Source organism: Hypanus sabinus, chromosome 13 (genome assembly GCF_030144855.1).
Source record: "Hypanus sabinus isolate sHypSab1 chromosome 13, sHypSab1.hap1, whole genome shotgun sequence".
NCBI lineage: Eukaryota > Metazoa > Chordata > Chondrichthyes > Myliobatiformes > Dasyatidae > Hypanus > Hypanus sabinus.
In genome coordinates, this window is record NC_082718.1 from 92807392 (window position 1) to 92832592 (window position 25201).

General features: G+C 43.1%; 1 protein-coding gene across 1 annotated transcript; it reads left to right on the forward strand.

The window, feature by feature from the left end:
• The first annotated feature begins 18958 nt into the window (after window positions 1-18958).
• LOC132403537 (hydroxycarboxylic acid receptor 2-like) lies at window positions 18959-20983 on the forward strand. Its single transcript, XM_059986933.1, has one exon. It carries the CDS (start codon window positions 18978-18980, stop codon window positions 20013-20015), a length of 1038 nt encoding a protein of 345 aa, XP_059842916.1. The 5' UTR covers window positions 18959-18977; the 3' UTR covers window positions 20016-20983.
• The last annotated feature ends 4218 nt before the right edge of the window (window positions 20984-25201 follow it).

Consider the following 25201-nt stretch of genomic DNA (forward strand, 5'->3'; position numbering starts at 1 on the left):
GTGAAAATGCCTTGCTAATGAGACAGGTCAGGGGAGAATGAGCAGGTTGGTTCAAGCTGAGAGGAAGGTGATGGTAACTCAAATAACTCTGTTTTACAGCAGTGGTATTGAGAAGAGCATCTCTGAACATACAACACATTGAACCTTGATGTAGATGGTCTTCTGGAGCAGAAGTCCATGAGCATACACTCAGAGGCCACTTTATTAGATACAGGAGCTGCCTTTAAAAGATTGATAAGTGACTTCAGTGTATAAATAGGGGTAAGGAGCAGATTTCTGGATGTTCCTGTCAGCTAGACAATCCTACCAGTTAAATCAGGTCAAATGTTATCAATACAGGGCCGTCCAGGAGAGAAGGTTACAAAAATTTATTGTACTGAAGTTGACTTCTTTCTAGTTAAAATGAGTTCTGAGTAATAAAGGATGTGAAACAAGATGCGCATAACCAGAGAGTTGGGCAAACTCTGCCAGAACGTGTAATTACCGTGATTCCCTTTAATCACTTTAAGAATTGTCCTTTGGTATCTGTTGATTGTCTGAGACATTTTGTTACACGGGGTGTTTACTTCTGGGTTCTAGTGGTAAAGCTATCCTGATACCAGATCGCTCCTGAGCCTGGTTTGGTTCGAACAATCATTACCATGCAGGGACAAGGCAGGAAGTTGACTTCACAGACACAGGAAATGGACTAAAAGTAGAAGATCAATTATCTTTCTCTGGGCCTGCTCCTGTTTGTAACAATCTCAAATCAGAAACCTTTGACCCCCATGACATAGAAATGGGACTTGGAAGTGCAGTAGACTCACTTACTAACCTAGGGGGCAGGATGATAGAGTAGGGGTTCGATTCCCACTGCTGCCTGTAAGGGGTTTTGTTCATGGCCTCTGGGTTCCGCCTGCATTCCAAAGACATACGGCTAAGGGGTAGTGATTTGTAGACGTGCTGTTAGCAATGGAAGCATGGTGACGCTTGTGGGCTGCCCAGCACGAACTTCACTGATTTGACTTTAGGCAAATAATGTATTTCACTCTATATTTTGATGTACATGTGACAAATAAAACTAATCTTCCTTTTATTTTTTAAATCTTACTTTAAAAAACTGATGACCAGAATATGGTTCGGATGTTAAAGCTTACCTCCCTTACCTCCTCACCATCCTGCCCCCTGTGTTTCTCACCGCCCTTCTTTCTGTGCTTAGTGAATGTCTTCATGTAACTGAGTCATTCCGATAGCTTGGATTGACTATGGGGAGGAGAATCATGGTGCATCTTGGATGGGTTCGAGTCGCTGCTCTCGGAGTGAGCCGATGGGCTGGAGTCACTTCCCTTGGAGGGTCTGCCATCGGAGTGACTCAATTGGGAACATTGGGTCCCAATGCTCTCAGAGATGTTATTGAAATTCTGAGATTTATGGCTTGGGCTGCAGCCATTTTGGTGACCTCCAGTACTATGTCTTTTCGTGTTCTCTCTTGTTACCGATTGGCGGGCTGGGTTTGATGTTTTTGTTGTTTCTCCATGTGAGTGATTTGTTAGTTTTTGTGAGAGGGAGGGGTTGGGCTTTGTGAATTTTTGTTTATTTTTCTTTTCATGGGGGTTGGGGTGGTGGAATTGATGTCTTTCTTTCAACTATGATTTTCTGTATTTTATGGTTATCTGGAGAAGACGAATCTCAGAGTTGTATTCTGCATACATACTTTGATAATAAAATGAACTTTGAACCTTTGAAGAGTTGTGATGTACATAATAGATAGCTGGTGTCAGTCACTATTTGGACATTGGGAAGGAGATGCATTGCACCTTACAACCCTCTTTCTTTCCTGTCTGTGCTTCCTGAATATTGACTATCCCGGGATATTCAGCTTGGAGTCCGGTTACCTCATAGCCACATCGCTGTAGCAACAGTCATATTGTATCAATTAACTTCTATTTGTTCTGCTTATTTAATGGCTTCAATACAAATGCTTTAGATCACCATAAGACATAGGAGTAGAATTAGGCTATTCAGCCCATCAAGTCCACTCCATAGCTGATGTACTATCCCCTCAACCCCATTCTCCTGCTTTCTGCCTGTAACCTTTGAACCGCTGACTAATCAGGAACTTATCAAGCTCCGCTTTAAGTATATCCAACGACTTGGGTTCCACAGCCGCCTGTGGCAATGAATTCCACAGATTCACTATCCTCGAGTTTAAGAAATTCTTCCTCATACATACATACATCACCTTTACATTAGCCTTTTTACATTTAACACTTTTACTACAATGGCCTTCTTTGTTTTTTCCCTGCCTAGTACATTTAGTTAGTTGTCTGATCCACCCCTTCCTGACCTAACTTGGTTTTCTGCATCACAATCACTTTCCCCTTTGCTGCACTATTTCATTTTCACTCTGACACCAAGATTTCTCTCTCTTACTTAGCGTGGAGCTCGTTCTACCATTCCACCTCCTTTGTCAGATTCAGATCTATCTACCTGTCACATGTACAGTATATTGAAATACACAATGAGATCTGTCATTTGGGTGACATGGTAGTGTTGTGGTAGCACAAAGCTTTACGGTGCAGGCGGCTTGGGTTCAATTCCCACTGCAGCCTGTAAGGAATTAGTATGTTCTCCTCTTGTCCACGTGGGTTCCCTCCGGGTGCTCTGGTTTCCTCCCACAGTCCAAAAATGTACTGGTTGGTAGGTTAATTTATCATTACAAATTGTCTCCTGATTGGGTTAGGATTAAACCTGGGGATTACTGGGTGGTGTGGCTCAAAGGACCAGAAGGACCTCTTTTACTTGATTTATCAAATTAATTATTTCAATGCATATAAAATTATTAACTTGGTTTGTTTAGTGAAGTCATTTAAACATCATGAATTGACTGAAAATGTGGGCATTTGACTGAAAATGTGCGTCACCAATCACTCCACACGGGGTCAAGGAATCAGGGAATAACTGGGAATAAATCGGGGAATAACTGGCCACTAGGTGGCGGCAACTGTCAGGCTGGAGGCATATCAAGCGAACTTAAACCCAAGAGGTTAAATATCCAAAGTTAGAGGAGCAGAAATGAGATTCTGTGGGCACGATAGAGACACCAGGATGATATGTTGCCTCCCAGGTGACAGGGTCAGGGATATCTCAGATCAGGTCCATGGCATTTTAAAGGGGAATCAGAATCAGAATGTGTTGTGAAATTTGCAGCATTTCAATGCAATACATAATATAAAAGAGGAAAATAAATAAATAACAGAATACATATATTGAATAGATTAAAAATCATGCAAAACCCCAGAAATAATATATATTTTTAAAAGTGAGGTAGTGTTCACAATTTCAATATCCATTTGGGAATTGGATGGCAGAGGGGAAGAAGCTGTTCCCGAATTGCTGAGTGTGTGCCTTCAGGCTCCTGTACCTCCTACCTGATTTGAGAAGAAGGCATGTCCTGGGTGCTGGAGGTCCTTAATAATGGACACTGCCTTTCTGACACACCACTCCTTGAAGATGTCTTGGGTACTTTGTAGGCTAGAACCTAAGATGGAGCTGACTAGATTTACAACCTTCTGTAGCTTCTTTCAGTTCTGTGCAGTAGCCCCTCCGTATCAGATAGTGATACAGCCTGTCAGAATGCTCTCCAAGGTACATCTATAGAAGTTTATGAGTGTGTTTGTTGACATGCCAAATCCCTTCAAAACTCCAAATGAAGAATAGCCGCTGTCTTGCCTTCCTTATAACTGCATTGAAAAATTGGGTCCTGGTTAGGTCCTCAGAGATCTTGACATCCAGGAACTTAAAACTGCTCACTCTCTCCATTTCTGATCCCTCTATGAGGATTGGTATGTGTTCCTTCGTCTTACCCTTCCTGAACTCCACCATCAGCTCTTTCATCTTACTCTGCTGAGTGCCAGGTTGTTGCTGCAACACCACTCCACTAGTTGGCATATCTCACTCCTGTACGCCCTCTCGTCACCACCTGAGATTCTAGCAACAATGGTTGTATCATCAACAAATTTATAGATGGTATTTCAGCTATACCTAGCCACACAGTCATGGGTATGGAAAGAGTAGAGCTGTGGGCTAAGCACACACCCGTGAGGTACACCACTGCTGATCGTCAGTGAGGAGGAGATAGTATCACCAATCCCCACAGATTGTAGTCTTCCGGTTAGAAAGTCAAGGGTCCAATTGCAGAGGAAGGTAAAGAGGCTCAGGTTCTGTAACTTCTCAATCAGGATTGTGGGAATGATGTTATTAAATGCTGAGCTATAGTCGATGAGCAGCATCCTGACATGGGTGTTTGTATTGTCCAGGTGGTCTAAGGCCATGTGGAGAGCCATTGAGATTGCTTCTGCCGTTGACCTATTGTGGTGATAGGCAAATTGCAATGGGTCCAGATCCTTGCTGAGGCAGGAGTTCAGTCTAGTCATGACCAACCTCTCAAGCCTTTTATCACTGTAGATGTGAGTGCTACACTGTGACAGTCATGAAGGCAGCTCACATTATTTTTCTTAAGCACTGGAATAATTGTTGCCTTTTTGAAGCAAGTGGGAACTTGTGCCCATAGCAGTGAGAGGTTGAAAATGTCCTTGAATATTTCTACCAGTTGGTTGTCACAAATTTTCAGAGCTTTACCAGGTACTCCATTGGGACCTTCCGACTTGCAAGGGTTCACCCTTTTTAAAGACAGCCTAACATTCGCCTCTGAAACAGAGATCACAGGGTTACTGGGTGCAGCAGGGATATTCACAGCTGTAGTTATATTCTCCCTTTCAAAGCGGCCATAGAAAGCGTTGAGTTCATCTGGTAGTGAAGCGTGGTTGCCATTCATGTTATTGGGTTTCGCCTTGTAGGAAGTAATGTCTTGCAAACCCTGCCAGAGTTGCTGTTCATCCAATGTCGCCTCCATCCTCATTCGAAATTGTCCCTTCGCCCTTGAAATAGCCCTCTGCAAAACATTCCTGGCTTTCTGGTATAGAACTGGGTCACCAGAGTTGAATGCCACAGACCTAGCCCTCAGCAGATGTCATATCTCTTGGCTCATCCACAGCTTTTGGTTTGGGAATGTATAGTAAATCTTTATAGGCACACACTCATCCACACAGCTGAGCAGCCAGAGGTTTTGGTATATATTGTCACCAATGACATAGATAGGAAAGGTGAAGAGGTCCTGAAGTTGATGCTGGAGACGTATTAATGGGGGACAAGGAAATGGCAGATGAACTGAATAAATATTTTGCATCAATATTCACTGTGGAAGACACTAACAGTATGTTGAAGGTTTGAGAGTGTCTGAGAGAAGAAAAGCATGAAGTTGTTATTAGAAGGGAGGAAGTTCTCAGGAAATTGAAAGGTCTGAAGGTAGATAAGTCACCAAGCCCAGATAGTGTACACCTCCGGGTTCTGAAAGAGGAGGCAAATGTCACTCCACTCTCCAATAAGGAAGAGAGGCAGAAGAAAGGAAATTATAGGCCAGTTAGTCTGACCTCATTGGTTGGGGAGTCGATTTTTAAGGATGTGGTTTTGGGGTACTTGGAGGCACATGATAAAATGGGCTATAGTCAGCATATGATAGTTCAGTCTGAAATCCGTGGTCTGGTCCGTGGACTCCGAACTCCGGGTTTTCCGACGGTCCCTTGCTGAGGTTGGACTTAACTAGAAACACCTGAGGCTCATATTGGAACTGGGAATATAAGTGGCCCTGGCAGTGTGTGTGGTTGGGGGTTGTTTATGGCTGGTGGAAGGCTAGAATGGGCTCTTGCCATCTTTGGGGCTGTGTTGGAGAACCATTGCTTCTGGGAGCCTTGCTGGTAGTAGTTGGAGTGGTCACTGTGGTATGGATTTAGCTGTTTCCTGGGCCAGCTGGGTGGCTGTCAGCCACTCTGAGCCAGGTAGGGATCTGGTTGCTTCTGTAACCAGCCAAGGCTGCTGGCTGTAATGGCTACTTGGAGCTATCCTGATGTGGAGGTGGAACTGTCTGTTATTCCTTGGTGTTAGTCTCTTCCTGTCCTTGCCTCTGTGGGGTAAGTCTGGCTGTTCTGCTGTTGCCCTGTGAGGGGATTGGTCTTGCCTTGGCTCTGCCTCTGTAGGGTAGGTCAGGCTGTTCTGCTGTTAATTGATGGATGGTCCTGCTCCACCTTAGTGTAGAGCTATAGATGAGTCCTGGCTGGTTGGAGGATAAGTCCCAGCTCTATGTTGTGTACTGTCCTGTCTCATGTCTGTATCCTGTTAAGATGAGTCTGGCTCTTTGGAGAAGTCCTGGCTCCATGTTGATGTACAGTTCCAAGCCTGCAGCCCTGACCCAAGCCTGCAGCCTGCAATTCTCTAGCCAGGCCTTGTCAGTTCCTCACCTGGGTTTGGGGGACTGAGCCCAACGCAAGACCCAGTTTCTGGGTCCTTGTTCAGTCTTGGTCTCAGAGTCCACCCCAGTCTTGTTCCCAGTCCTTTGTCCTGGTCCTGCTTCCCCTGCCTAGACTGCATCCTGTCCTGTCCTTGGGTTCTGTCTAGTCCTGTTTCTGGGACTCCAGTGTTTATGTCCTGCTGTTGGGTCCTGATTCAACACCTGACTTTGTGACACAGCAGGGTTTACTTGAGGGAAAATCTTGCCTTCCAAATCTATTGGAATTCCTTGAAGAAATAACAAGCAGGATAGACTAAGAATTAGTAGATCTTGAGTACTTGGATTTTCAGAAGGCCTTTGACAAAGTGCCACACGTGAGGATGCTTAACAAGCTATGAGCCCATGGTATTACATGGTATTACCAGCATGGATAGAGCTGTTTCTGATTGGCAGGAGGCAAGGAGTTGAAATAAAGGGAACCTTTGCTGGTTGGCTGCTGGTGACTAGTGGTGTTCTGCAGGGTTCTGTGTTGGGACTGCTTTTTTTTAACATTCTATGTCAATGATTTGGATGACAGAATTGACAGCTTTGTGACAAAGTGTGCAGATGATATGAAGATAAGGGGAGGGGCAGGCAGTTTTGATAAAGTGGAGTGGCGGTGGAAGGATGTGGAGAGATTAGGCGAGGGTGCAAAAGTGGCAGATGGAATACACTGTTGGGAATGTACGGTCTTGCACTGTGGTAGAAGAAATAAAAGGGTAGATCTTTTTTAAATTGAGAGAAAATTCAAAAATCTGAGGTGCAAAGAGACTTGTGAGTTCTTGTGGAGGATTCCCTAATGTTAATTTGCAGGTTGAGCCTCTGGTGAGGAAGGCAAATGCAATGTTTACATTCATTTCAAGAGGACTAGAATAAAAAGCAAGGAGGAGTGAGGCTTTATAAAGAGCTGGTGAGGCCTCACTTGAGGTATTGTGGGCAACTTTGAGCCCCTTGTCTAAGAAAAGATGTGCTGACATTGTAGAACAATTCTACAATTCATTGTAGACATTCAAAGAATGTTCACAAAAATGATTCCAGGGTTGAGGAGCTTGTCATATGAAGCGTGGTTGACAGCTCTGGGCTTGTACTGATTGGAATTCAGAAGAATGAGGAATGACCTTATTGAAACTTACTGAATGTTGAAAGGCCTTGATAGAGTGGATGTAGAGAGGATGTTTCCTATGATGGGGAGGTCGAAGACCAGAGGAGATGGCCTCAGGGTAGAGGGGACTCATTTTGGGGTGGAGATGAGGAGGAATTTCTTTAGCCAGTAAGTGGAGAATCTGAGGAATTGCCACAGGAGGCTGTGCAGGCCAAATCATTGCATATAGTTAAGGCAGAGGTTGATAGATTCTTGATTAGTCAGGGCTTAAAGGGATATAGGGAGAAGGCAGGAGACTGGGGCTGAGAAAGAAAATGGATCAGCCAAGACGAAATGGTGGAGCAGTCTCGATGGGCCAAATGGCCTAATTCTGATCCCGTATTTTATGACCTTATGGTACCTGCCTTGGAAAAGTATGTCCACTACTCTCAGGTGAAGCACGTATAAAAGAAATCTCCCAGCCTCTTACTTATTTATTCATAATTAGTTTAGAGTATATAGAATTATTAACCTAATTAGGTTTAGTCATTTGTAGTACGTAAATACCATAAGTTAATGGATAATATGGGGTAATCATGATAAATTGCTTTGTGCAGGGTCACAAATCAGGGAAGAACTGGCCACTAGGAGGCGACAATGCCAAGCTGGCAGCAGCTCAAAGCAAATATCACTTAAACAGAAGCGACTTCGGGCAAGATGTCAACTGTTTATTCCCCTCCATAGATGATGCCTCATCTGCTGAGTTCAACATTTTGTATGTTCCTCCAAGCCGTCACTTGCCTGTGGAATTTGTTTTGGTTCTCAGCAAGTTTAACAAGGTGCCTATGTGCCTGTGTGTGTATATAGAGAGAGATATATAAACAATATCATGGCTCTAGTTTCTTTGGCTTCCAAAATGCACTGAGTGATTTTGCAGGGGTATGTCTAGGCAAGCTCTGACAGCAGCCATATAAAGAGTCGTTAAGGCAGACCTAAGCCTGATCAAAAGTTGGCCTAAGGTGTACTTTAAAGCAAGCAAGCACGGGCAGAGAGGCAGCTGGTACAAGGAGAGAGATGCAGATGCAGCCAGAAGTGGAGGAGTGCAGAAGTTGGGAGTGTGGGATTGCTGCTGTTTTTCATTTGAACATGCTCACCATGCAGGGGTCAGTGGCACAATTTCAGAGCAAGATGTTGCCAATTTAAGATGGAGGTGAGGAGGGATTTCTTCTCTCAGTGGGTGGTGAGCCGTTGGAATTTTCTGTAAAAAGGAATTGTGGATGTTGAAGCAGTCAATAGATTCAAGGCTGCAAAAGTCAACTTTTTGGACTGTAGGAATGTCAAGGGTCATGGGGATCATGTGGAAAAGTGGAGTTGAGGCCAAGATGGGGTTGGTATTGATTAAAGTTAACATTCCTCAATAGGACAATCACAGCCAAAATATGGGTGTCCAGTCCTTCTGTTAAGAGTTGGCAACTTGCCCCATATTGCCCTGTCTGAAGTCTACAACACAAAACATTACTCAATTGTACCAAATGACTCTACTGCTGAAACAAAATTTATGGAATATGCTATTTGGTCACAAGCTGAACCTTCTGAATCTTTACTTCTTTAGGATGTTTAGGAAATTTGGCTTGTCGCTGGACACTTTAACAATCTTGTGCAGAAGTACTGTTGAAAGTGTTCTGGCTGGTTACATCATGGTTCTGGGGTGGCAATTTGATTGTGTAGGAATGTAATAAACTGCAGAGTGTAGTGGATTCTGCCCAGTGTATCTCAGGGATATCCCTCCACACCATTGGTAGTATCTACAGAAGGTGCAGCCTGAAGATCAAAGATCTATGCCATCTTTTCACAGCTACCATTGGGCAGGAGGTTCAGAAGCCTGAAGTCCCACACCACCAGGTTCAAGAACAGCTACACCCTTTTAGACTATTCTGATCTTGAGCTATTTCAATCTGGCATAGCCATCATCACCACAGATTAGCAACACCGTGACCTCTTTCATCACTTGGCATTGCAATAGACTGCCTGATTTTTCTTTGTTTTGCTTGTATTATTGTAATTAAGGGGTATAATTTATGCTTTCCTTTTGAATGTTGTGTCTCCAAAGATGTTATCTTTGTGTGATGCTGTAAAAATGTTCCTCTTTGCACCTGTACTTGTGCAGATGACAATAAACTTGACTTTGACATGATCAAGCACATGCTCTGAAATGCAAGAGCTCAAGGGCAGGAGAAGAAGAAAGCCTTTAACTCCGAGTGGAGTCATTGGGGTGCTGTCATGATGGCATTTTTTAGCGGGCTTTCTTGTTTTTCTGAGGCCGAGTTGCTAGCTCGACGCTCAACCCAGCATGGGTGGAAAACGTGCAAGGGAATGGGCTGGATTCGATCTCAGGAGCCTTCGCTCCAAAGTCTGGTGCTGATGCCACTATGCCACCAGCTGACCCTCAAGGGGAGGATGGGTGGGGCAAATATCTGAAGAAAGTCATATAAATCATACAAATTAAAATTTGTCAGATGTATACAGGAGATCTTTCATTCTCCATATTTATGCTTGTGGGTGTGAATGTGTCTGTATGTATGAGTGGGTGCTATACATACTGGGGGGGGGGGGGGGTGTGGAACAACAGCAAATGTTCCGCTAATGAAGCAGCTCCAATCTGAGTCATTCACCTGAACCCGTGGCTTGTGATCTCAAACACTCCAGGAGTTGATGGAAATGATGGGGTCCAGAGTGCGTGGCAGTAGTCTGTAATGGTGATTAGGTTGGCAGAGGTGTCACCATATGCTCATGGACCATTGGTCTCCCTCCCATCAGGGAGGAGGCTACGTAGCATCCATGCCAGGGCCACCAGACTCAAAAACAGTTACTTCCCCAAGCTGTAAGGCTGATCAACACCTCTACCCACTAATCACCCCTCCCCTACTTTAGCATTTCCTGGCAGTTGCCTTATGTCCTGTGCCCAGCATCACTTTATGGACATACAATCAATCTATGAGTAGAAGTCACCTTGTGTATTTTTATTTATTGTGTTTTTAAATGAGTGTGTTCTTTATCTTATTGATTTTTTGGTGCTGGATTGGATCAAGAGTAATGACTATTTTATTCCAATTTACACTTGTGTACCAGATTCAGCATTGAATCTTGAGTACACAGTTACCCTGCAGAAACATTGGCAAATGTTGACTGCATGCCCTTGGTCTAATGGATGTAACCTGACAGCAGCTGGGAATGGTGTTCAGTGCTTCAACACCCACTTCTGATCAACACACACAAACTGCTGGAGGAACTCAGCTGGTCGGGCAGCTGGTCTATGGAAAAGAGTGAGCAGTCAACGCTTCAGGCTGAGAAAGAAGGGGGGAAGACACCAGAATAAAAAGGTGGGGGAGGGGAAAGAGGCCAGCTGGAAGGTGATTGGTGAAGCCAAGTGGGTAAGCAAGATAAAAGGCTGGAGAGGAAAGAATCTGATAGGAGAGAAGGTGGGGGGGGGGGAAGGTCATGGGCAGGTGAGAAGAGGTAAAAGGCCAAAGGGGAATATAAGAAGAGGGTAGGGGGAGGGATTTTTTTTACCAGAAGGAAGAATCAATATACATGCCATCAGGTTGGAGGCTACTCATATGGAATATAAGGTGTTGCTCGTGCTTTCTGGGAGCAATTCAGAAGGCACGAGAGGAAGAAATATTCTAAAGGCAAGGTGTCATGACTGTGACTGACAAGAGAAGTCAAAACCAACATAAATGCCAAAGAGAGGACATATAATGAAGCAGAAATTAATGGGACATTAGAGGATTCAGAAGCTTTTAAAAACCAACAGAAACCAACTGAAAAAATCATAAAGAAGGAAAAGCTGGAATACGAAGGTAAGTTAGCCAATAATATTAAAGAGGGTATGAAAAGTTTCTTCAGATATGTAAAGTGTAAAAGGTGTGAGTGTAGATATTGGACTGCTGGAAAATGATGCTGGAGAGGTAGTAATGGGGGAACAAGGAAATGGAGAGAGCACTAGAGTATAAAATCAAGAAAAATATGTTGAGGCTTTACAAAGCACTGGTGGGGCCTCAGAGTATTGAGAGCACTTTTGGGCCCCTTATCTAAGAAAGGATATGGTGATATTGGAGAGGGTTCAAAGCAGATTCATGAAAATGAGGCCAAGGTTGAAAGGCTTATCATATGAGAAGCATTTAATGGCTCTGGGTCTGTAATCACGAGAACTCAGAAGAAACATCAAATGGTGCAAGGTCTTCATAGAGTGGGATTGGAGGCAATGTTTCCTATGGTGTGAAAGTGTAAGACCAGAGAGTGCAGCCTCAGAATAGACAGCTATCCTTTTAGAATGGAGATCAAGAGGAATTTCTTTAGGTAGAGAATGGTAGATTTGTGGAATGTGTTGCTACAGGCAGCTGTGGAAGCCAATATTCCCTCTAATTTGTAATGACCAGTGTCATTACATCCTGCGATCTTCCATCCTGTGCACGGACTGTTTGAACTGCTTCCGTCTGGTAGGCGCTTCAGATCCCTCCAGACTAAGACTAATGGGCACTGGAGAAGTTTTTTCCCTACTGCGGTCACTTTGCTGAACAGTTAACTGCCGGTTAACTGTCGGCTAACTATTACTTGGATTGCACTACCTGTATGTATAATCTATATTTTCATTTATATTTATCATTATTATTGTTATGAGCAGAGAGACAACATCTGCCGGAAGTAAATTCCTTGTATGTGCACAGGTACTTGGCGACTAAAGTCTGATTCTGATTCTGATTACAAGAGCACAGAAGTCTCTTGTGCTGTGCATTTTTTTTCCCAGTGACAACATGTGCGCACTGAATAATTTCTTCGATGAAAACACTATAAGTAAGTCAGTTCTGAAATCTGCAGGCAAATCATTGCGCGTTGCCAACGGCGTCTGCGTCAGAAACCGGGAAAGGAAATGTGATTGTGTACGATTGTGAAATATACGTAACACGCCAGTGAGGTAGAGGATAACACCTTTTGTGCGCAGTTTAGGTTCCTTTGTGTGTACATGCATCTTAGAGCAGACATTGGTGGAGGACAATTGATTGGGTATACTTAAGGCAGAGGTTGACCAATTCTTGATTAGTCAGAGCATGAAGAGAGAAGGCAGGAGAGTGGGGCTGAGAGGGAAATGGGTCAACCCTGATGAAAAGGCAGAATGGACTTGATGGGACAAACGGCTTAATTTTTCTCCTACATTTTATGGTCTTATGGACTCCAAGGGTGAGTAGGCCATTGAAACACCATTACGCGGGGCTGAGATGTAACTGACATGAATATGCCTCTTAAAATGACGTGAGCTTCAAGATCAAAGTTCAAAGTACATTTATTATCAAAGTATGTATGCAGTATACAACCCTGTCATTCCCACAGATGGCCTCGAAACAAAGATGCAGAGGTTAATTGAAACAGTCACGGACCTTTCAGTTTACTTCAGTTCAACTTAGCTCTCTTTGGCTGTAGGCCAGTGACACACGATCAAAATCACACAAAATAGAAATGAGGAAAGGAAGAACCAGTAAGCAAAAATGTGTCATAGCATGAACTACAGAGTCCAACCCTCAAACCGCATCGAAGAAACCTAGGTTGACACCCAAGACTCTGACACCATCCGCTGGCAGCATTGAGCGAGAGGGAGAGTGGGGCTAGCCACATGCAGGCCCCTGATTCCCAGAGCATCAGTGGTTGATGGGAAGTTGCAAACGGCACAGTGCTGTGATAGTAGTCCATCATCTACACCATTCTCATACAAGGTTTACAGTGAGAAATGCTATATAAAGCTGTTGCCATCTGTTTCATGTTCTATATTGGGAGAATATGACATTCTGGTAATCTATCAAGGGCTGTGGGATAAATGGAGTTGCCTAAGGCTGATGTTGGTCTAATGTCCTTTGTGTTCCACACAGAACCTTAGCACAAAATGGAGTTGTTGAACAGAGTCCCTCCATTTGAGTGTTGCTGATTCAATGATTGATGGCTGCTCTTTGCATTCAACTTTTACAGGAATAAGCTCAACAGCCTTTGGTAAGCTGAGAGTTTGACGACAAATTCTGCAAATTGAAGATGAAGACTCACTGCAATTTCCCTGTTGCCACAATAGGTCTATGACAGCCGTGATCTCATTGGTACTTCATGCAACCTTGGATCAGCTGGATAATACAAGTACCAATGAGAATTGACTGTAGCTCAGTATTTAACACAATCATCCCTACAGTTCTCATTGAAAATCTCCAGAATCAATGGACAATAGACAATAGGTGCAGGAGTAGGCCATTCGGTCCTTCGAGCTGGCACCACCATTCAATGTGATCATGGCTGATCATCCACAATCAGTACCCCGTTCCTGCCTTCTCCCCATATCTCTTGACTCCACTATCTTTAAGAGCTCTATCTAACTCTTTCTTGAAAGCATCCAGAGAATTGGCCTCCAGTGCCTTCTGAGGCAGAGCATTCCATAGATCCGCAACTCTGGGTGAAAAAGTTTTTCCTCAACTCTGTTCTAAATGGCCTACCCCTTATTCTTAAACTGTGGCCTCTGGTTCTGGGCTTTCCCAACATCGAGAACATTTTTCCTGCCTTTAGTGTGTCCAATCCCTTAATAATCTTATATGTTTCAATCAGATCCCCTCTCATCCTTCTAAATTCCAGTGTATACAAGCCCAGAAGTTCCAATCTTTCAACATATGACAGTTCCGCCTGTCCTTCCTCAAATTTGGGGACCAAAACTGAACACAATACTCCAGCTGTGGTCTCACCAGGGCCTTGTACAACTGCAAAAGGACCCCTATTTCAGCTCCGGCATAGTTGTGTTCGGTGAAGGCCCAGGCTCCAGATCATCCTTGTGAGGCAGGTTTTGAGCTGATAATCGGCAGGTGAAATAGAGCTCTCAGCAACCTTCTAAATGTGAAGGGAAAGAGCCTGAGAGTCTGATGAAAGCAGCATTACTGCTGGGCACATTGAGCAGAAAAAAGGTGGACAATATTTGAAGAAAGCCTAGACAATTCTCGTGAGAAGTTAGACAAACTTGGGTTGTTTTCTCTAGAGCGGCAGAGGCTGAGGGGAGATCTGACAGAGGATTATTATTATATTGCAGCTTGTTGTCTTGTAAGCACTGGTTTAATGCCCAGGTGGTGGAGTCTTTCAGTGACTCTGTTCTGGTTAATATTCACTTATGGATTTACATAGAAAACCTACAGCACAATACAGGCTCTTTGGCCCACAAAGTTGTGCTGAACATGTCCCTACCCTAGAAATTACTGGGCTTACCTATAGCCCTCTGTTTTACTAAGCTCCATGTACCTATCCAAAAGACTCTTAAAAGACCCCATTGTATCCGCCTCCACCGCTGTTGCCGACAGCCCATTCCACGCACTCACCATTCTCTGAGTAAAAAACTTACCCCTGACATCTCCTCTGTACCTGCTCCTTAAACCTGTGTCCTCTTGTGGCAGCCATTTCAGCCCTGGGCAAAAGCCTCTGACTATCCACATGATCAATGCCTCTCATCATCTTATACACCTCTATCAGGTCACCTCTCATCCTCCATCACTCCCAGGAGAAAAGGCCGAGTTCACTCAACCTATTCTCATAAGGCATGTTCCCCAAAACAGGCAACATCTCCTCTGCACCCTTTCTATGGCTTCCACATCCTTCCTGTAGTAAGGCAACCAGAACTGAGCACAGTACTCCAAGTGAGGTCTGACCAGGGACCTATATAACTGCAACATTACCTCTCGGCTCCTAAATTCAATTCCACAATTGGTGAAGGCCAATGCACTGTACACCTTCTTAACCACAGAATCAAACTGTGCGGCTGCTTTTAGCACCCTATGGACTTGGACCCCACACTGCCAAGAGTCTTACCATCAATACTATATTCTGGTATCATATTTGGCCTACCAGAATGAACCACTTCACACTTATCTGGGTTGAACTCTATCTGCCACTTCTCAGCACAGTTTTGCATCCTATCAATGTCCTGTTGTAACGTCTGACAGCCCTCCACACTATCCACAACACCTCCAACCTTTGTGTCATCAGCAAACTTACTAACCAATCCCTCCACTTCCTCATCCAGGACACTTATAAAAATCATGACGAGTAAGGGTCCCAGAACAGATCCCTGAGACACATCACTGGTCACCGATCTCCATGCAGAATATGACCTGTCTACAACCACTCTTTGCCTTTTGTGGGCAAGCCAGTTCTGGATCCACAAGGCAATGGCCCCTTTGATCCCATACCTCCTTACTTTCTCAATAAGCCTTGCATGGGGTACCTTATCAAATGCCTTGCTGAAATCAATATACACTATACCTTCTGCTCTACCTTCATCAATGTGTTTAGTCACATCCTCAAAAAATGCAATCAGGCTAGTAAGGCACGTCCTGCCTTTGACAAAGCCATGCTGACTACTTCTAATCATATTACACCTCTCCAAATGTTCATAAATCCTGCCTCTCAGGATCTTCTCCATCAGCTTACCAACCACTGAGAAAAGACTCACTGGCCTATAATTTCCTGGGCTTTCTCTACTCCCTTTCTTGAATAAAGGAACAACATTGGCAACCCTCCAATCCTCCAGAACCTCTCCTATCCCCATTGATGATGCAAAGATCATCGCCAGAGGCTCACCAATCTCCTCCCTCGCCTCCCACAGTAGCCTAGGGTACATTTCGTCCAGTCCCAGTGACTTATCCAACTTGCTGCTTTCCAAAAGCTCCAGCACATCCTCTTTCTTAATATCTACATGCTCAAGCTTTTCAGTCTGCTAAAGGTCATCACTACAATCACTAAGATCCTTTTCCATAGTGAGTACTGAAGTAAAGTATTCATTAAGTACCTCTGCTATTTCCTCCAGTTCCATACACACTTTCCCACTGTCACATTTGATAAGTCCTATTCTTTCACGTATTATCCTCTTGCTCTTCTCATATTTGTAGAATACCTTGGGGTTTTTGTTAATTCTGCCAGCAAATGCCTTCTTGTGGCCCCTTCTGGCTCTCCTAATTTCCTTCTTAAGTTCCTTCCTGGTAGCCTTATAATCTTCTAGATCTCTAACATCACCTAGCTCTCTGAACCTTTCGTAAGCTTTTCTTTTCTTTTTGACTAGATTTATTACAGCCTTTGTACACCATGATTCCTGTACCCTACCATAACTTCCCTGTCTCATTGGAGTGTACCTATACAGAACTCCACACAAATATCCTCTGAATATTTGCCACCTTTCTTCTGTACTTTTCCCTGAGAACATTTGCTTTCAATTTAAGCCTCCAATTTCCTGCTTGATAGCCTCATAATTCCCCTTACTCCAATTAAACGCTTTTCTAACTTGTCTGTTCCTATCCCTCTCCAATGCTATTATAAAGGAGACAGAATTATGATCACTATCCCCAAAATGCTCTCCCACTGAGAGATCTGACACCTGACCAGGTTCATTTCCCAATACCAGATCAAGTACAGCCTCTCCTCTTGTAGGCTTATCTACATACAGTGTCAAGAAACCTTCATGAACACACCTAACAAACGTCACCCCATCTAAACCCCTTGCTCTAGGGAGATGCCAATCGACATTTGGGATTTTAAAATCTCCCATCACGACGTCTCTGTTATTATTACATCTTTCCGGGATCTGTTTCCCTATCTGCTCCTTGATATCCCTGTTACTATTGGGCGGTCTATAAAAAAAAACACCCAGTAAAGTTATTGACCCCTTCCTGTCCCTAACCTCCACCCACAGAGACTCCATAGACAATCCCTCCATGGTGTCCACCTTTTCTGCAACCGTGACACTATCTCTGATCAACAGTGCCATGCCCCCACCTCTTTTGCCTCCCTCCCTGTCCCTTCTGAAACATCTAAAATCCGGCACTTGAAGTAATCAGTCCTGTCTCTGAGCCATCCAAGTCTCTGTAATGGCCACCACATCATATCTCCAAGTACTGATCCACTCTCTAAAATCATCTGCTTTGTTCACAACACTCTTTGCATTAAAATAGACACATCTCAAGCCTTCTCTATCACCTGCCTATCCTCCCTCTCGCACTGTCTACAAGCTTTCTCTATTTGTGAGCTAACCTCCTCTTCCCCAGTCTCTTCAGTTCGGTTCCCATCCACCCCAACAGTTCTAGTTTAAACTCTCCCCAGTAGCCTTAGCAAACCTCCCTGCCAGGGTATTGGTCCCCCTGGGATTCAAGTGCAACCCGTCCTTTTTGTACAGGTCACGCCTGCGCCAAAAGAGGTCCCAATGATCCAGGAATTTGAATCCCTGCCCCCTGCTCCAATCTCTCAGCTATGCATTTATCCTCCACCTCATTCTGTTCCTATTCTCACTGTCGCGTGGCACAGGCAGTAATCCCGAGATTACTCACCTTTGCGTTCCTGCTTCTCAATTTTCTTTCTAACTCCCTGTAGTCTTTTTTCAGGACCTCTTCCCTTTTCTAACCTATGTCATTGGTACCAATATGTACCACGACCTCTGGCTGTTCTCCCTCCCACTGCAGGATGTCTTGGACACGATCTAAAACATCATGAGAGGCATAGATAGAGCAGGGTAGAAATGTCTCATACCAGAGGGCATGTATTGCAGGTGAAAAGGCGTAGTTTCAATGGGGATGTGAAAGGTAAATTTTTTTACTCAAAGTCTTGGATGCCTGGAAGGCACTGTGTGGTGCGGTGGTAGAGGTAGAGGCTTTTAAGAGACATTTAGACGGGCACGTGGATGTAAGAAAGATGGAAGGAAATTGACATTGTTTAGGTAGGAGGGATTAGTGTCTGGGTTTTTAAAAATTACTTTTTAGCCGTTTTGGCGCAACATTGTGGGCCGAATAGCCTGTTCCTGTGCTGTACTGTTCTATGTTCTATGTAATTGTCTCCCCTATGGTACAGTGATGACTCTGAAATGCGTTCCTGGAGGCCGGGGAGTAGGTCGAGCCTTTTTCAACAGCAGCGAACTGACTGGAGAGTTGATTCTTCACATTCAAGGGTCTTACATCTCGGCAGTGCGAAGTTGGGGAAGTGAGGATTCAGATAGTCAGCGCACGGTGTGAAGAGGAGGGGATGTATATATATGGGCAACGTTAGAAAATTGGAATCATTCTAGAGTGAAAAGAAACGTAGAACACTAGTAACCTCAGACAAGAATAAGCTTTGCTGTTGGTTTATTACTGCCACAGGAACTAAGTGAAGAAGTAGTCTTGCAGTTTACAGTTCACAGAGATCAAATCATCACACCGTGCATCGAGCCCGTGCACCTTGCATCAGTCAAACACAAACAATTCACAAAAAAAAGTGTAGAAGCTGCCGAAAGAAAAGTTCAACTATAAGGTGGAAGATCATGACAAATCGGTGCTGACTACTGGACCTTTTTCAGAACTCTTTTTAGGACTGTGGCTTTGGTATTGAACCTCCCAACGTGACGCAATAGAGAAAAATAACATACTACAAAAGCTAATGCTTTCAAGATTTTTATTCTCATTCCGTTTGCAAATTAAATAGTTTACAGCAATTCCCTGCACAATGGCCAACGAGACTTCATCAGTGAAGGACATTTATTCAGCCTACAATCCGCCGATACTTATTTTAACATTTATCTTTGGATTCATTGGAAATGTGATTGCCTTGTGGATCTTCTGTTTTCATGTTAGATCCTGGAGACCAAACACCGTCTATTCTCTGAGCCTGGCGATTGCCGACACTCTGCTAATCTGCTGCCTGCCATTTCGAGCCGATTACTACATACGCGGGAAGAAGTGGATATTTGGTGATGTTGCGTGCCGTCTGAAGATATTCCTGATATTTCTGAACCGGACAGAGAGCGTTGTTTTCCTTACAGTTATGGCACTTGATCGCTATTTCAAAGTGATCCATCCTCACCATAAAGTGAACAAGATCTCTACAAGGACTGCAGTGAAGGTATCAATTGTTCTCTGGCTTCTAACAATATTGATGTGTGTTCACATTCTGGTAGAACCTCGTACCTTCATACATAACAACGTAACTAACTGTGAGCCATTTAACAGAATAGATCCTCTCAGCGCCACAGCATTTTGGACTAATATTATTTTCATTGTTTTCAAGTTTATTTTACCGGCTTCAGTGATCCTGTTCTCCACGTGCTCTATTACCTGGAGGCTAAAGCAGATGAAATCTGAAATGAGGGTTAAATATGAACGAGCGATGAAGCTCGTGGTAGCTGTGGCGGCAGTGTTCCTCATCTGCTTCCTACCCACCAATATCGCTGTAATCGCCGTTTTAATTTCAAGCTCTTTAAATGACATCAAATTATTTGACGTCTGTGTTCAGATGTTCTACAATACGCTGTGCATAACCTATTTGAACAGTGTGCTGGACCCAGTTATTTACTACTTCTCAAGTTCAACGTTTAAAGAAACTTTGAACCAAGCTCTTATTTCTCGCAATAGCAGATTATTCAGACCAGGAAGAAAGCATTCGCTGTATCCAGCGCAAGAAATGCAACAAGACGTAGAACCGCAAAGATCTTCAGTGTGCAACACTTTTGATCACTTACGAACGGAATTATCGGAGAATTTGTGAAGCTCTGCCATTTATCTCAACCTTTATCTCGCTTTAAACCTTTAAACCTCGCTTTATCTCAACCTGCTCTTGGAAGGACTGCCACACTTGAAATACTTTTTTTTAAAAGTCATGAGGTCTAACTTTAGAACGATTGCGCTGAAATCATTGAACCACATTTTAAAATGCAAAAGACTGCTACCAAAAAATTAAACTTAAGATTCGCACATTGAAAACAACTGGTATCGGCGGTAATAAATTGGACTTCTTTCATGTGTGTGCGCGTCAGTAGTCATTCACAGGAAGTCACAGTCGAGAAAATCTGCAGTTGCTGGAAATCCGAACAACGCAGACAAAATGTACTTTTTTCAATAGATCCACCAAGCCTGCTGAGTTCCTGAGTGCGTGCTATTCACAGGAAGTCACCACGATGGCTTATTAAAGAGGGTTATGCTGGACAAATAGTGTTTAAATAATCAAACAGAAATAATTATATATTTCCCAACTGCCTCTTGAAGCAATCAGAAAAAATGAAGAACTAGTTATAGTAGAGGACCAATGTAATTTACAACAGGAAAGAGGTGCTACAAAAACTGATAAAAATCTAGTGAAAAGCTTTTCCTGTTCGGTTTGCTCAAAGTTAGTTTTATTGAAATTGCATAATTACTTATAATGAGAACATAAATCTTTCAAGCTGTCCAGATAAACATCAGTTTCACCTTAGATAAGTGGTTGATTTATACATGACTTTGACATCCTTTATTTTTAGTTTTGCATGTTTACTGATCTGTAAGATCTCCATTCTCGCAATCGCTAAATTTCTACTGCAGTTTTGAAGCAGGAACGAATAAGTACACTGGTTTAGTTCAGCATGGCTATAAATGCTATTTATACAACCAGTGAAAATAGAAAATAATTATGATAAAAGTTCTTTGTTTAATTCTACAGCAAATTATGGAAGTTCTGTGGAATGATTAACATTTTGCATCTATGAAATTGCTTGGCCTAACTTCTAAAATTCTAGCTGACAGCAATCTATATGTTAAATTTTTAATTGATAACTTTATATTATTCAGTTTACTTATATCTTTAATTGAAATGATCTGAAGCTGTGGTTAATATTTTTTTGTGAATATTAAAGCAACATAAAGTTTGAGTATGTTGGACTGTCTGTGTGTTCCTGTCAAGAAAACCTTCATATTTCCATTCATCATTTGCAACACTGCCAGAAGCCTAAAGAGTCTTGCAGGCATACATGGTCAAGACCACAATCTGAGATCTGCTTGGACTCTCAATAAAAATAGAAACCAAGAGGACCTCCGAACACAGTGATTAAAGATATGTTTACGGTGGCACCAGCCACTTATTCCTCACCCTCGCATGTGGCTTAATAAGGGACAGACAGTATAACAATGAAACACAGAATGCAGTCACCTCATTCAGCTTCCAATAGCAACTGCTTTAAAGTTCCTGCTTTATCATATGTTTGTCTTTGCAAACAACAGTGGAGTAGGTTTCAAGGTACCCTAACCCAATTTTTACAAACTTTTGCAAGGTATCTAAGTCAACGTTAGTTTTATATGTAGAAACACACCAATAGGAAGTGACATCAAGGTAAATGTGCAGACATTAAGTTGTAACACAAGTGCTGCCAATTGTGAAAGTGTTACAACAGTGCTGTCTTAATGCAAATTCCAGCATCCACAATTAGGGATGATATTTCCAAGAATGTAACAAGATCATAGGAGGTTGGAGCAGAAATTGGCTGCCCAGAGCCTTGCCTTTCCTTCTTTGCTCCACTGATGCTGCCTGACCCACTCTTTTACTCCAACAATTTGTTTTATATTCAGCTCCTTGTGCCCACTTCACCATAATCAATATCATTTTTATTTTCAATCTTCTTGCATTAGTTCCATATGCTTTTACTCCCATTATATTTAGTAGTCCCTGATATAAATTTAATCAGACTAAATGAGCCACCACAGCCTCTTGGCAACTGAATTGCTAATATTCTCTCTTCTCTGTTGATGCTGCCTTGCCGCTGTTCGTGTATGCAATGGGGAAGGAGGGCTCTGGAGTTTTCATGGTTTTTCTGTCATTCATTCTTTGGGGATTTCTTCTGTTTCGAGGATGTCTGCAAAGAGTACAAATTTCAGGACGTATACTGTATACATTCCTTGATAATAAATGGAACCGTTGAAACATTCTCAGCTTCAAATTGCCTGGCTGTTAATCTGAGACTGTGATCCTTGGTTTTAGACACATACTCTTCAGGTGTATTCCCAACAGCCAATCTGTTCAGCCCATAAGAATGTTGTAAGTTTCAATGAAATCACCTCTTACTCTTCCAAATTCTAAAGATTGTTGGTTCACTTGACTTGTGCAGCAAACCCACCAACCCAGTTAACTGTTTTTGATTCTTGTGGTCCTGACATGGATCCTACCTAGTCTTGTCTGTGATGGGAGTGTACATCTGCCCTCAATAATGGTAGGCTCGTGCCGATGATGCACTGGGCAGATTTGACTACCTTCCTGCCCTCTGGAGTGCAGGTTACCATACCATGTCATGATAGGATGCTCTCTATTGCACATCTGTGGAATGACGCGAGCATCAACATGCATGCTCCATCTCTTTTCAGCATCTTCAGAAAGTAAAGGTGTTGGTGAGCTCTCCTGATTATGTGGAACGTGTTCTGAGACCATGAGGTGTTGTGCAAGATGGGGACTCCCAGGAGTTTGAAGTGGCTCAAAATTTCCACTGCTGTGCTGCAGTTGTATGTGCATGTAACATTTTAAAGTAAAGTTTAACACAATTGAGAGAAACTCAGGTATGAAGCCCGATTTATTGCCAGTCCATAAATTAGGGCAAGTGCTTGTGAGGTGGGTGGGATGGATCTTCTGGCTGCTGGAATCTTCTGGGAACCCAGTTTGCAACTGCATTGTCAACTTGTGCACTGCGTGGGTTAAGTACATTTAACAGGAATGGAGTCCTGCATACCATGGAGACGATCTGTGTGTAAAACAGCAATTTTTTTCCAGATTTAGACATGTGCATATTGGAGATTCAAGATATCTGAAAACACTTTATTCACAGAATATATCTTGCTGTCCCCATTGATCATTTTCAGAAGTAAACTGGAGATATACTTAAAAAGGAGAAACCTGACATGTTTATGGTAAAAGGAAGTGTCAGTTATTGGAAATCTGTTAGAAGGGCTAGTATTTGCATGATGGGTTGACTGGCCTTCTCATGGTGCACGATTCTAAGAAAGTGCAATGTGCTTAAAACAGATTACCCAATATGCTCTGTTTCCCTTCCACATTCCAAAGATTTATGGATTAATTGTCACAGATTAAGAAAGTTGAATTCCTGCCTGCACAGATATTTGCATTTGTAAATTGTAGGAAGCTGAAGTTCAATGTAGATATCATTTATTGCACTTGGCATCCCACTGAAGCCAGCAACTACTAAAAGTAAATCTCTCACTCAGCTGAGTTCCAAAACTGGAATGGGTTAAAATGTTATAGTGGGCATCCTTCAATTCTTCAGCAGCTGCACTACTTCCCGACAGGTGTTACATGGTGACCCTCCAGCAATCTGACAATGATGATCATCATCACCATGGAGAAAGTAGCACAGGCAAAGCTCAGAAGTTCAAAGTAGATTTATTATCAAAGTACATATATGTCACCATATACAATCCTGAGATTCATTTTCTTGCAGGCGTACACAATAAATCCAGAATAGAGTAATAACCATAATAGAATCAATGAATCAACTTCAACCAGTTTAGCCAATGTGCAAAAGACAAAAAACTGTGCAAATACAGAAAGAAAGAAATAATAATAATAAACGAGTAAGCAACAAGTGGAAAGAACATGAGATGAAGAGTCCTTGAAAGTGAGTCCATAGGTTATGGGAATATTTCATGATGGGTCTGGTGAAATTGTGTGAAGTTATTCCATTTGGTTCAAGAGCCTGATGGTTGAGGGGTAGTAATTATTTGTTAACCTGCTGGGATGAGTGCTGAGGCTCCTGCAGCTTCTTTCTGATGGCAACAGTGAGAAAAGAGCATGTCTTGAGTGGTGGGTGTCCCTGATGGTGGATGCTGCTTTCCTGAGACAATGCTCCATGTAGATGAGCTCAATGGTGGGGTGGGCTTTATCTGTGACGGACTGGCCTGTATCCATTACCTTTTCCAGGGTTGTCCATTCAAGCCGAGCAAAGGAGTCTGTCATCAAATCAAAGCTTTCGAGCACATCATTCTTATTTAGAAGGAATAATAGAAGAACAGATTATTATATAAATGATGAAACATTGTAGCATGCTGTTGTGCAGAGGGACTTGGGAGTGCTTGTGCATGAATCGCAAAAAGTTGGCTTGCAGGTACAACAGGTTATTAAGAAGGGAAACGGAATGCTGGCCTTCCTTGCTAGAGGGATTGAATTTAAGAGCAGGGAGATCATGCTGCAACTATACAGGGTACTGGTGAGGCCGCACCTGGAGTACTGTGTGCAGTTCTCGTCTCCATAGTTGAGGAAGGATATACTGGCTTTGGAGGCGATGTAGAGGAGGTTCACCAGGTTGATTCCAGGGATGAAGGGGTTAACCTATGAGGAGAGATTGAGTCATCTGGAACTATACTCTCTGGAGTTCAGAAGAATGAGAGGGGATCTTATAGAAACATACAAAATTTTGAAAGGGATAGATGAGATAGAAGTAGAAAAGTTGTTCCCATTGGTAGGTGAGACTAGAACTAGGGGACATTGCCTCAAGATTCAGGGGAGAAGATGTAGGACCATGGGCAATAGACAATAGACAGTAGGTGCAGGAGTAGGCCATTCAGCCCTTCTAGCCAGCACTGCCATTCAATGTGATCATGGCTGATCATAGACAATTATTACCCCATTCCTGCCATCTCCCCATATCACTTGACCCCGCTATCTATAAGAGCTCTATCTAACTCTCTCTTGAAAGCATCCAGAGACTTGGCCTCCACTGCCTTCTGGGGCAGAGCATTCCACATATCCACCACTCTCTGGGTGAAAAAGTTTTTCAGCACCTCTGTTCTAAACGGCCTACCCCTTATTCTTAAACTGTGGCTTCTAGTTCTGGACTCACCCATCAGCGGAACATGCTTCCTGTCTCCAGTGTGTCCAATCCCTTAAAAATCTTATATGCTTCAATCAGATCCCCTCTCATCCTT

Excerpts from the sequence above, each read along its gene's own strand:
- LOC132403537 (XM_059986933.1), top strand. The coding sequence starts at position 18,978 with ATGGCCAACGAGACTTCATCAGTGAAGGACATTTATTCAGCCTACAAT.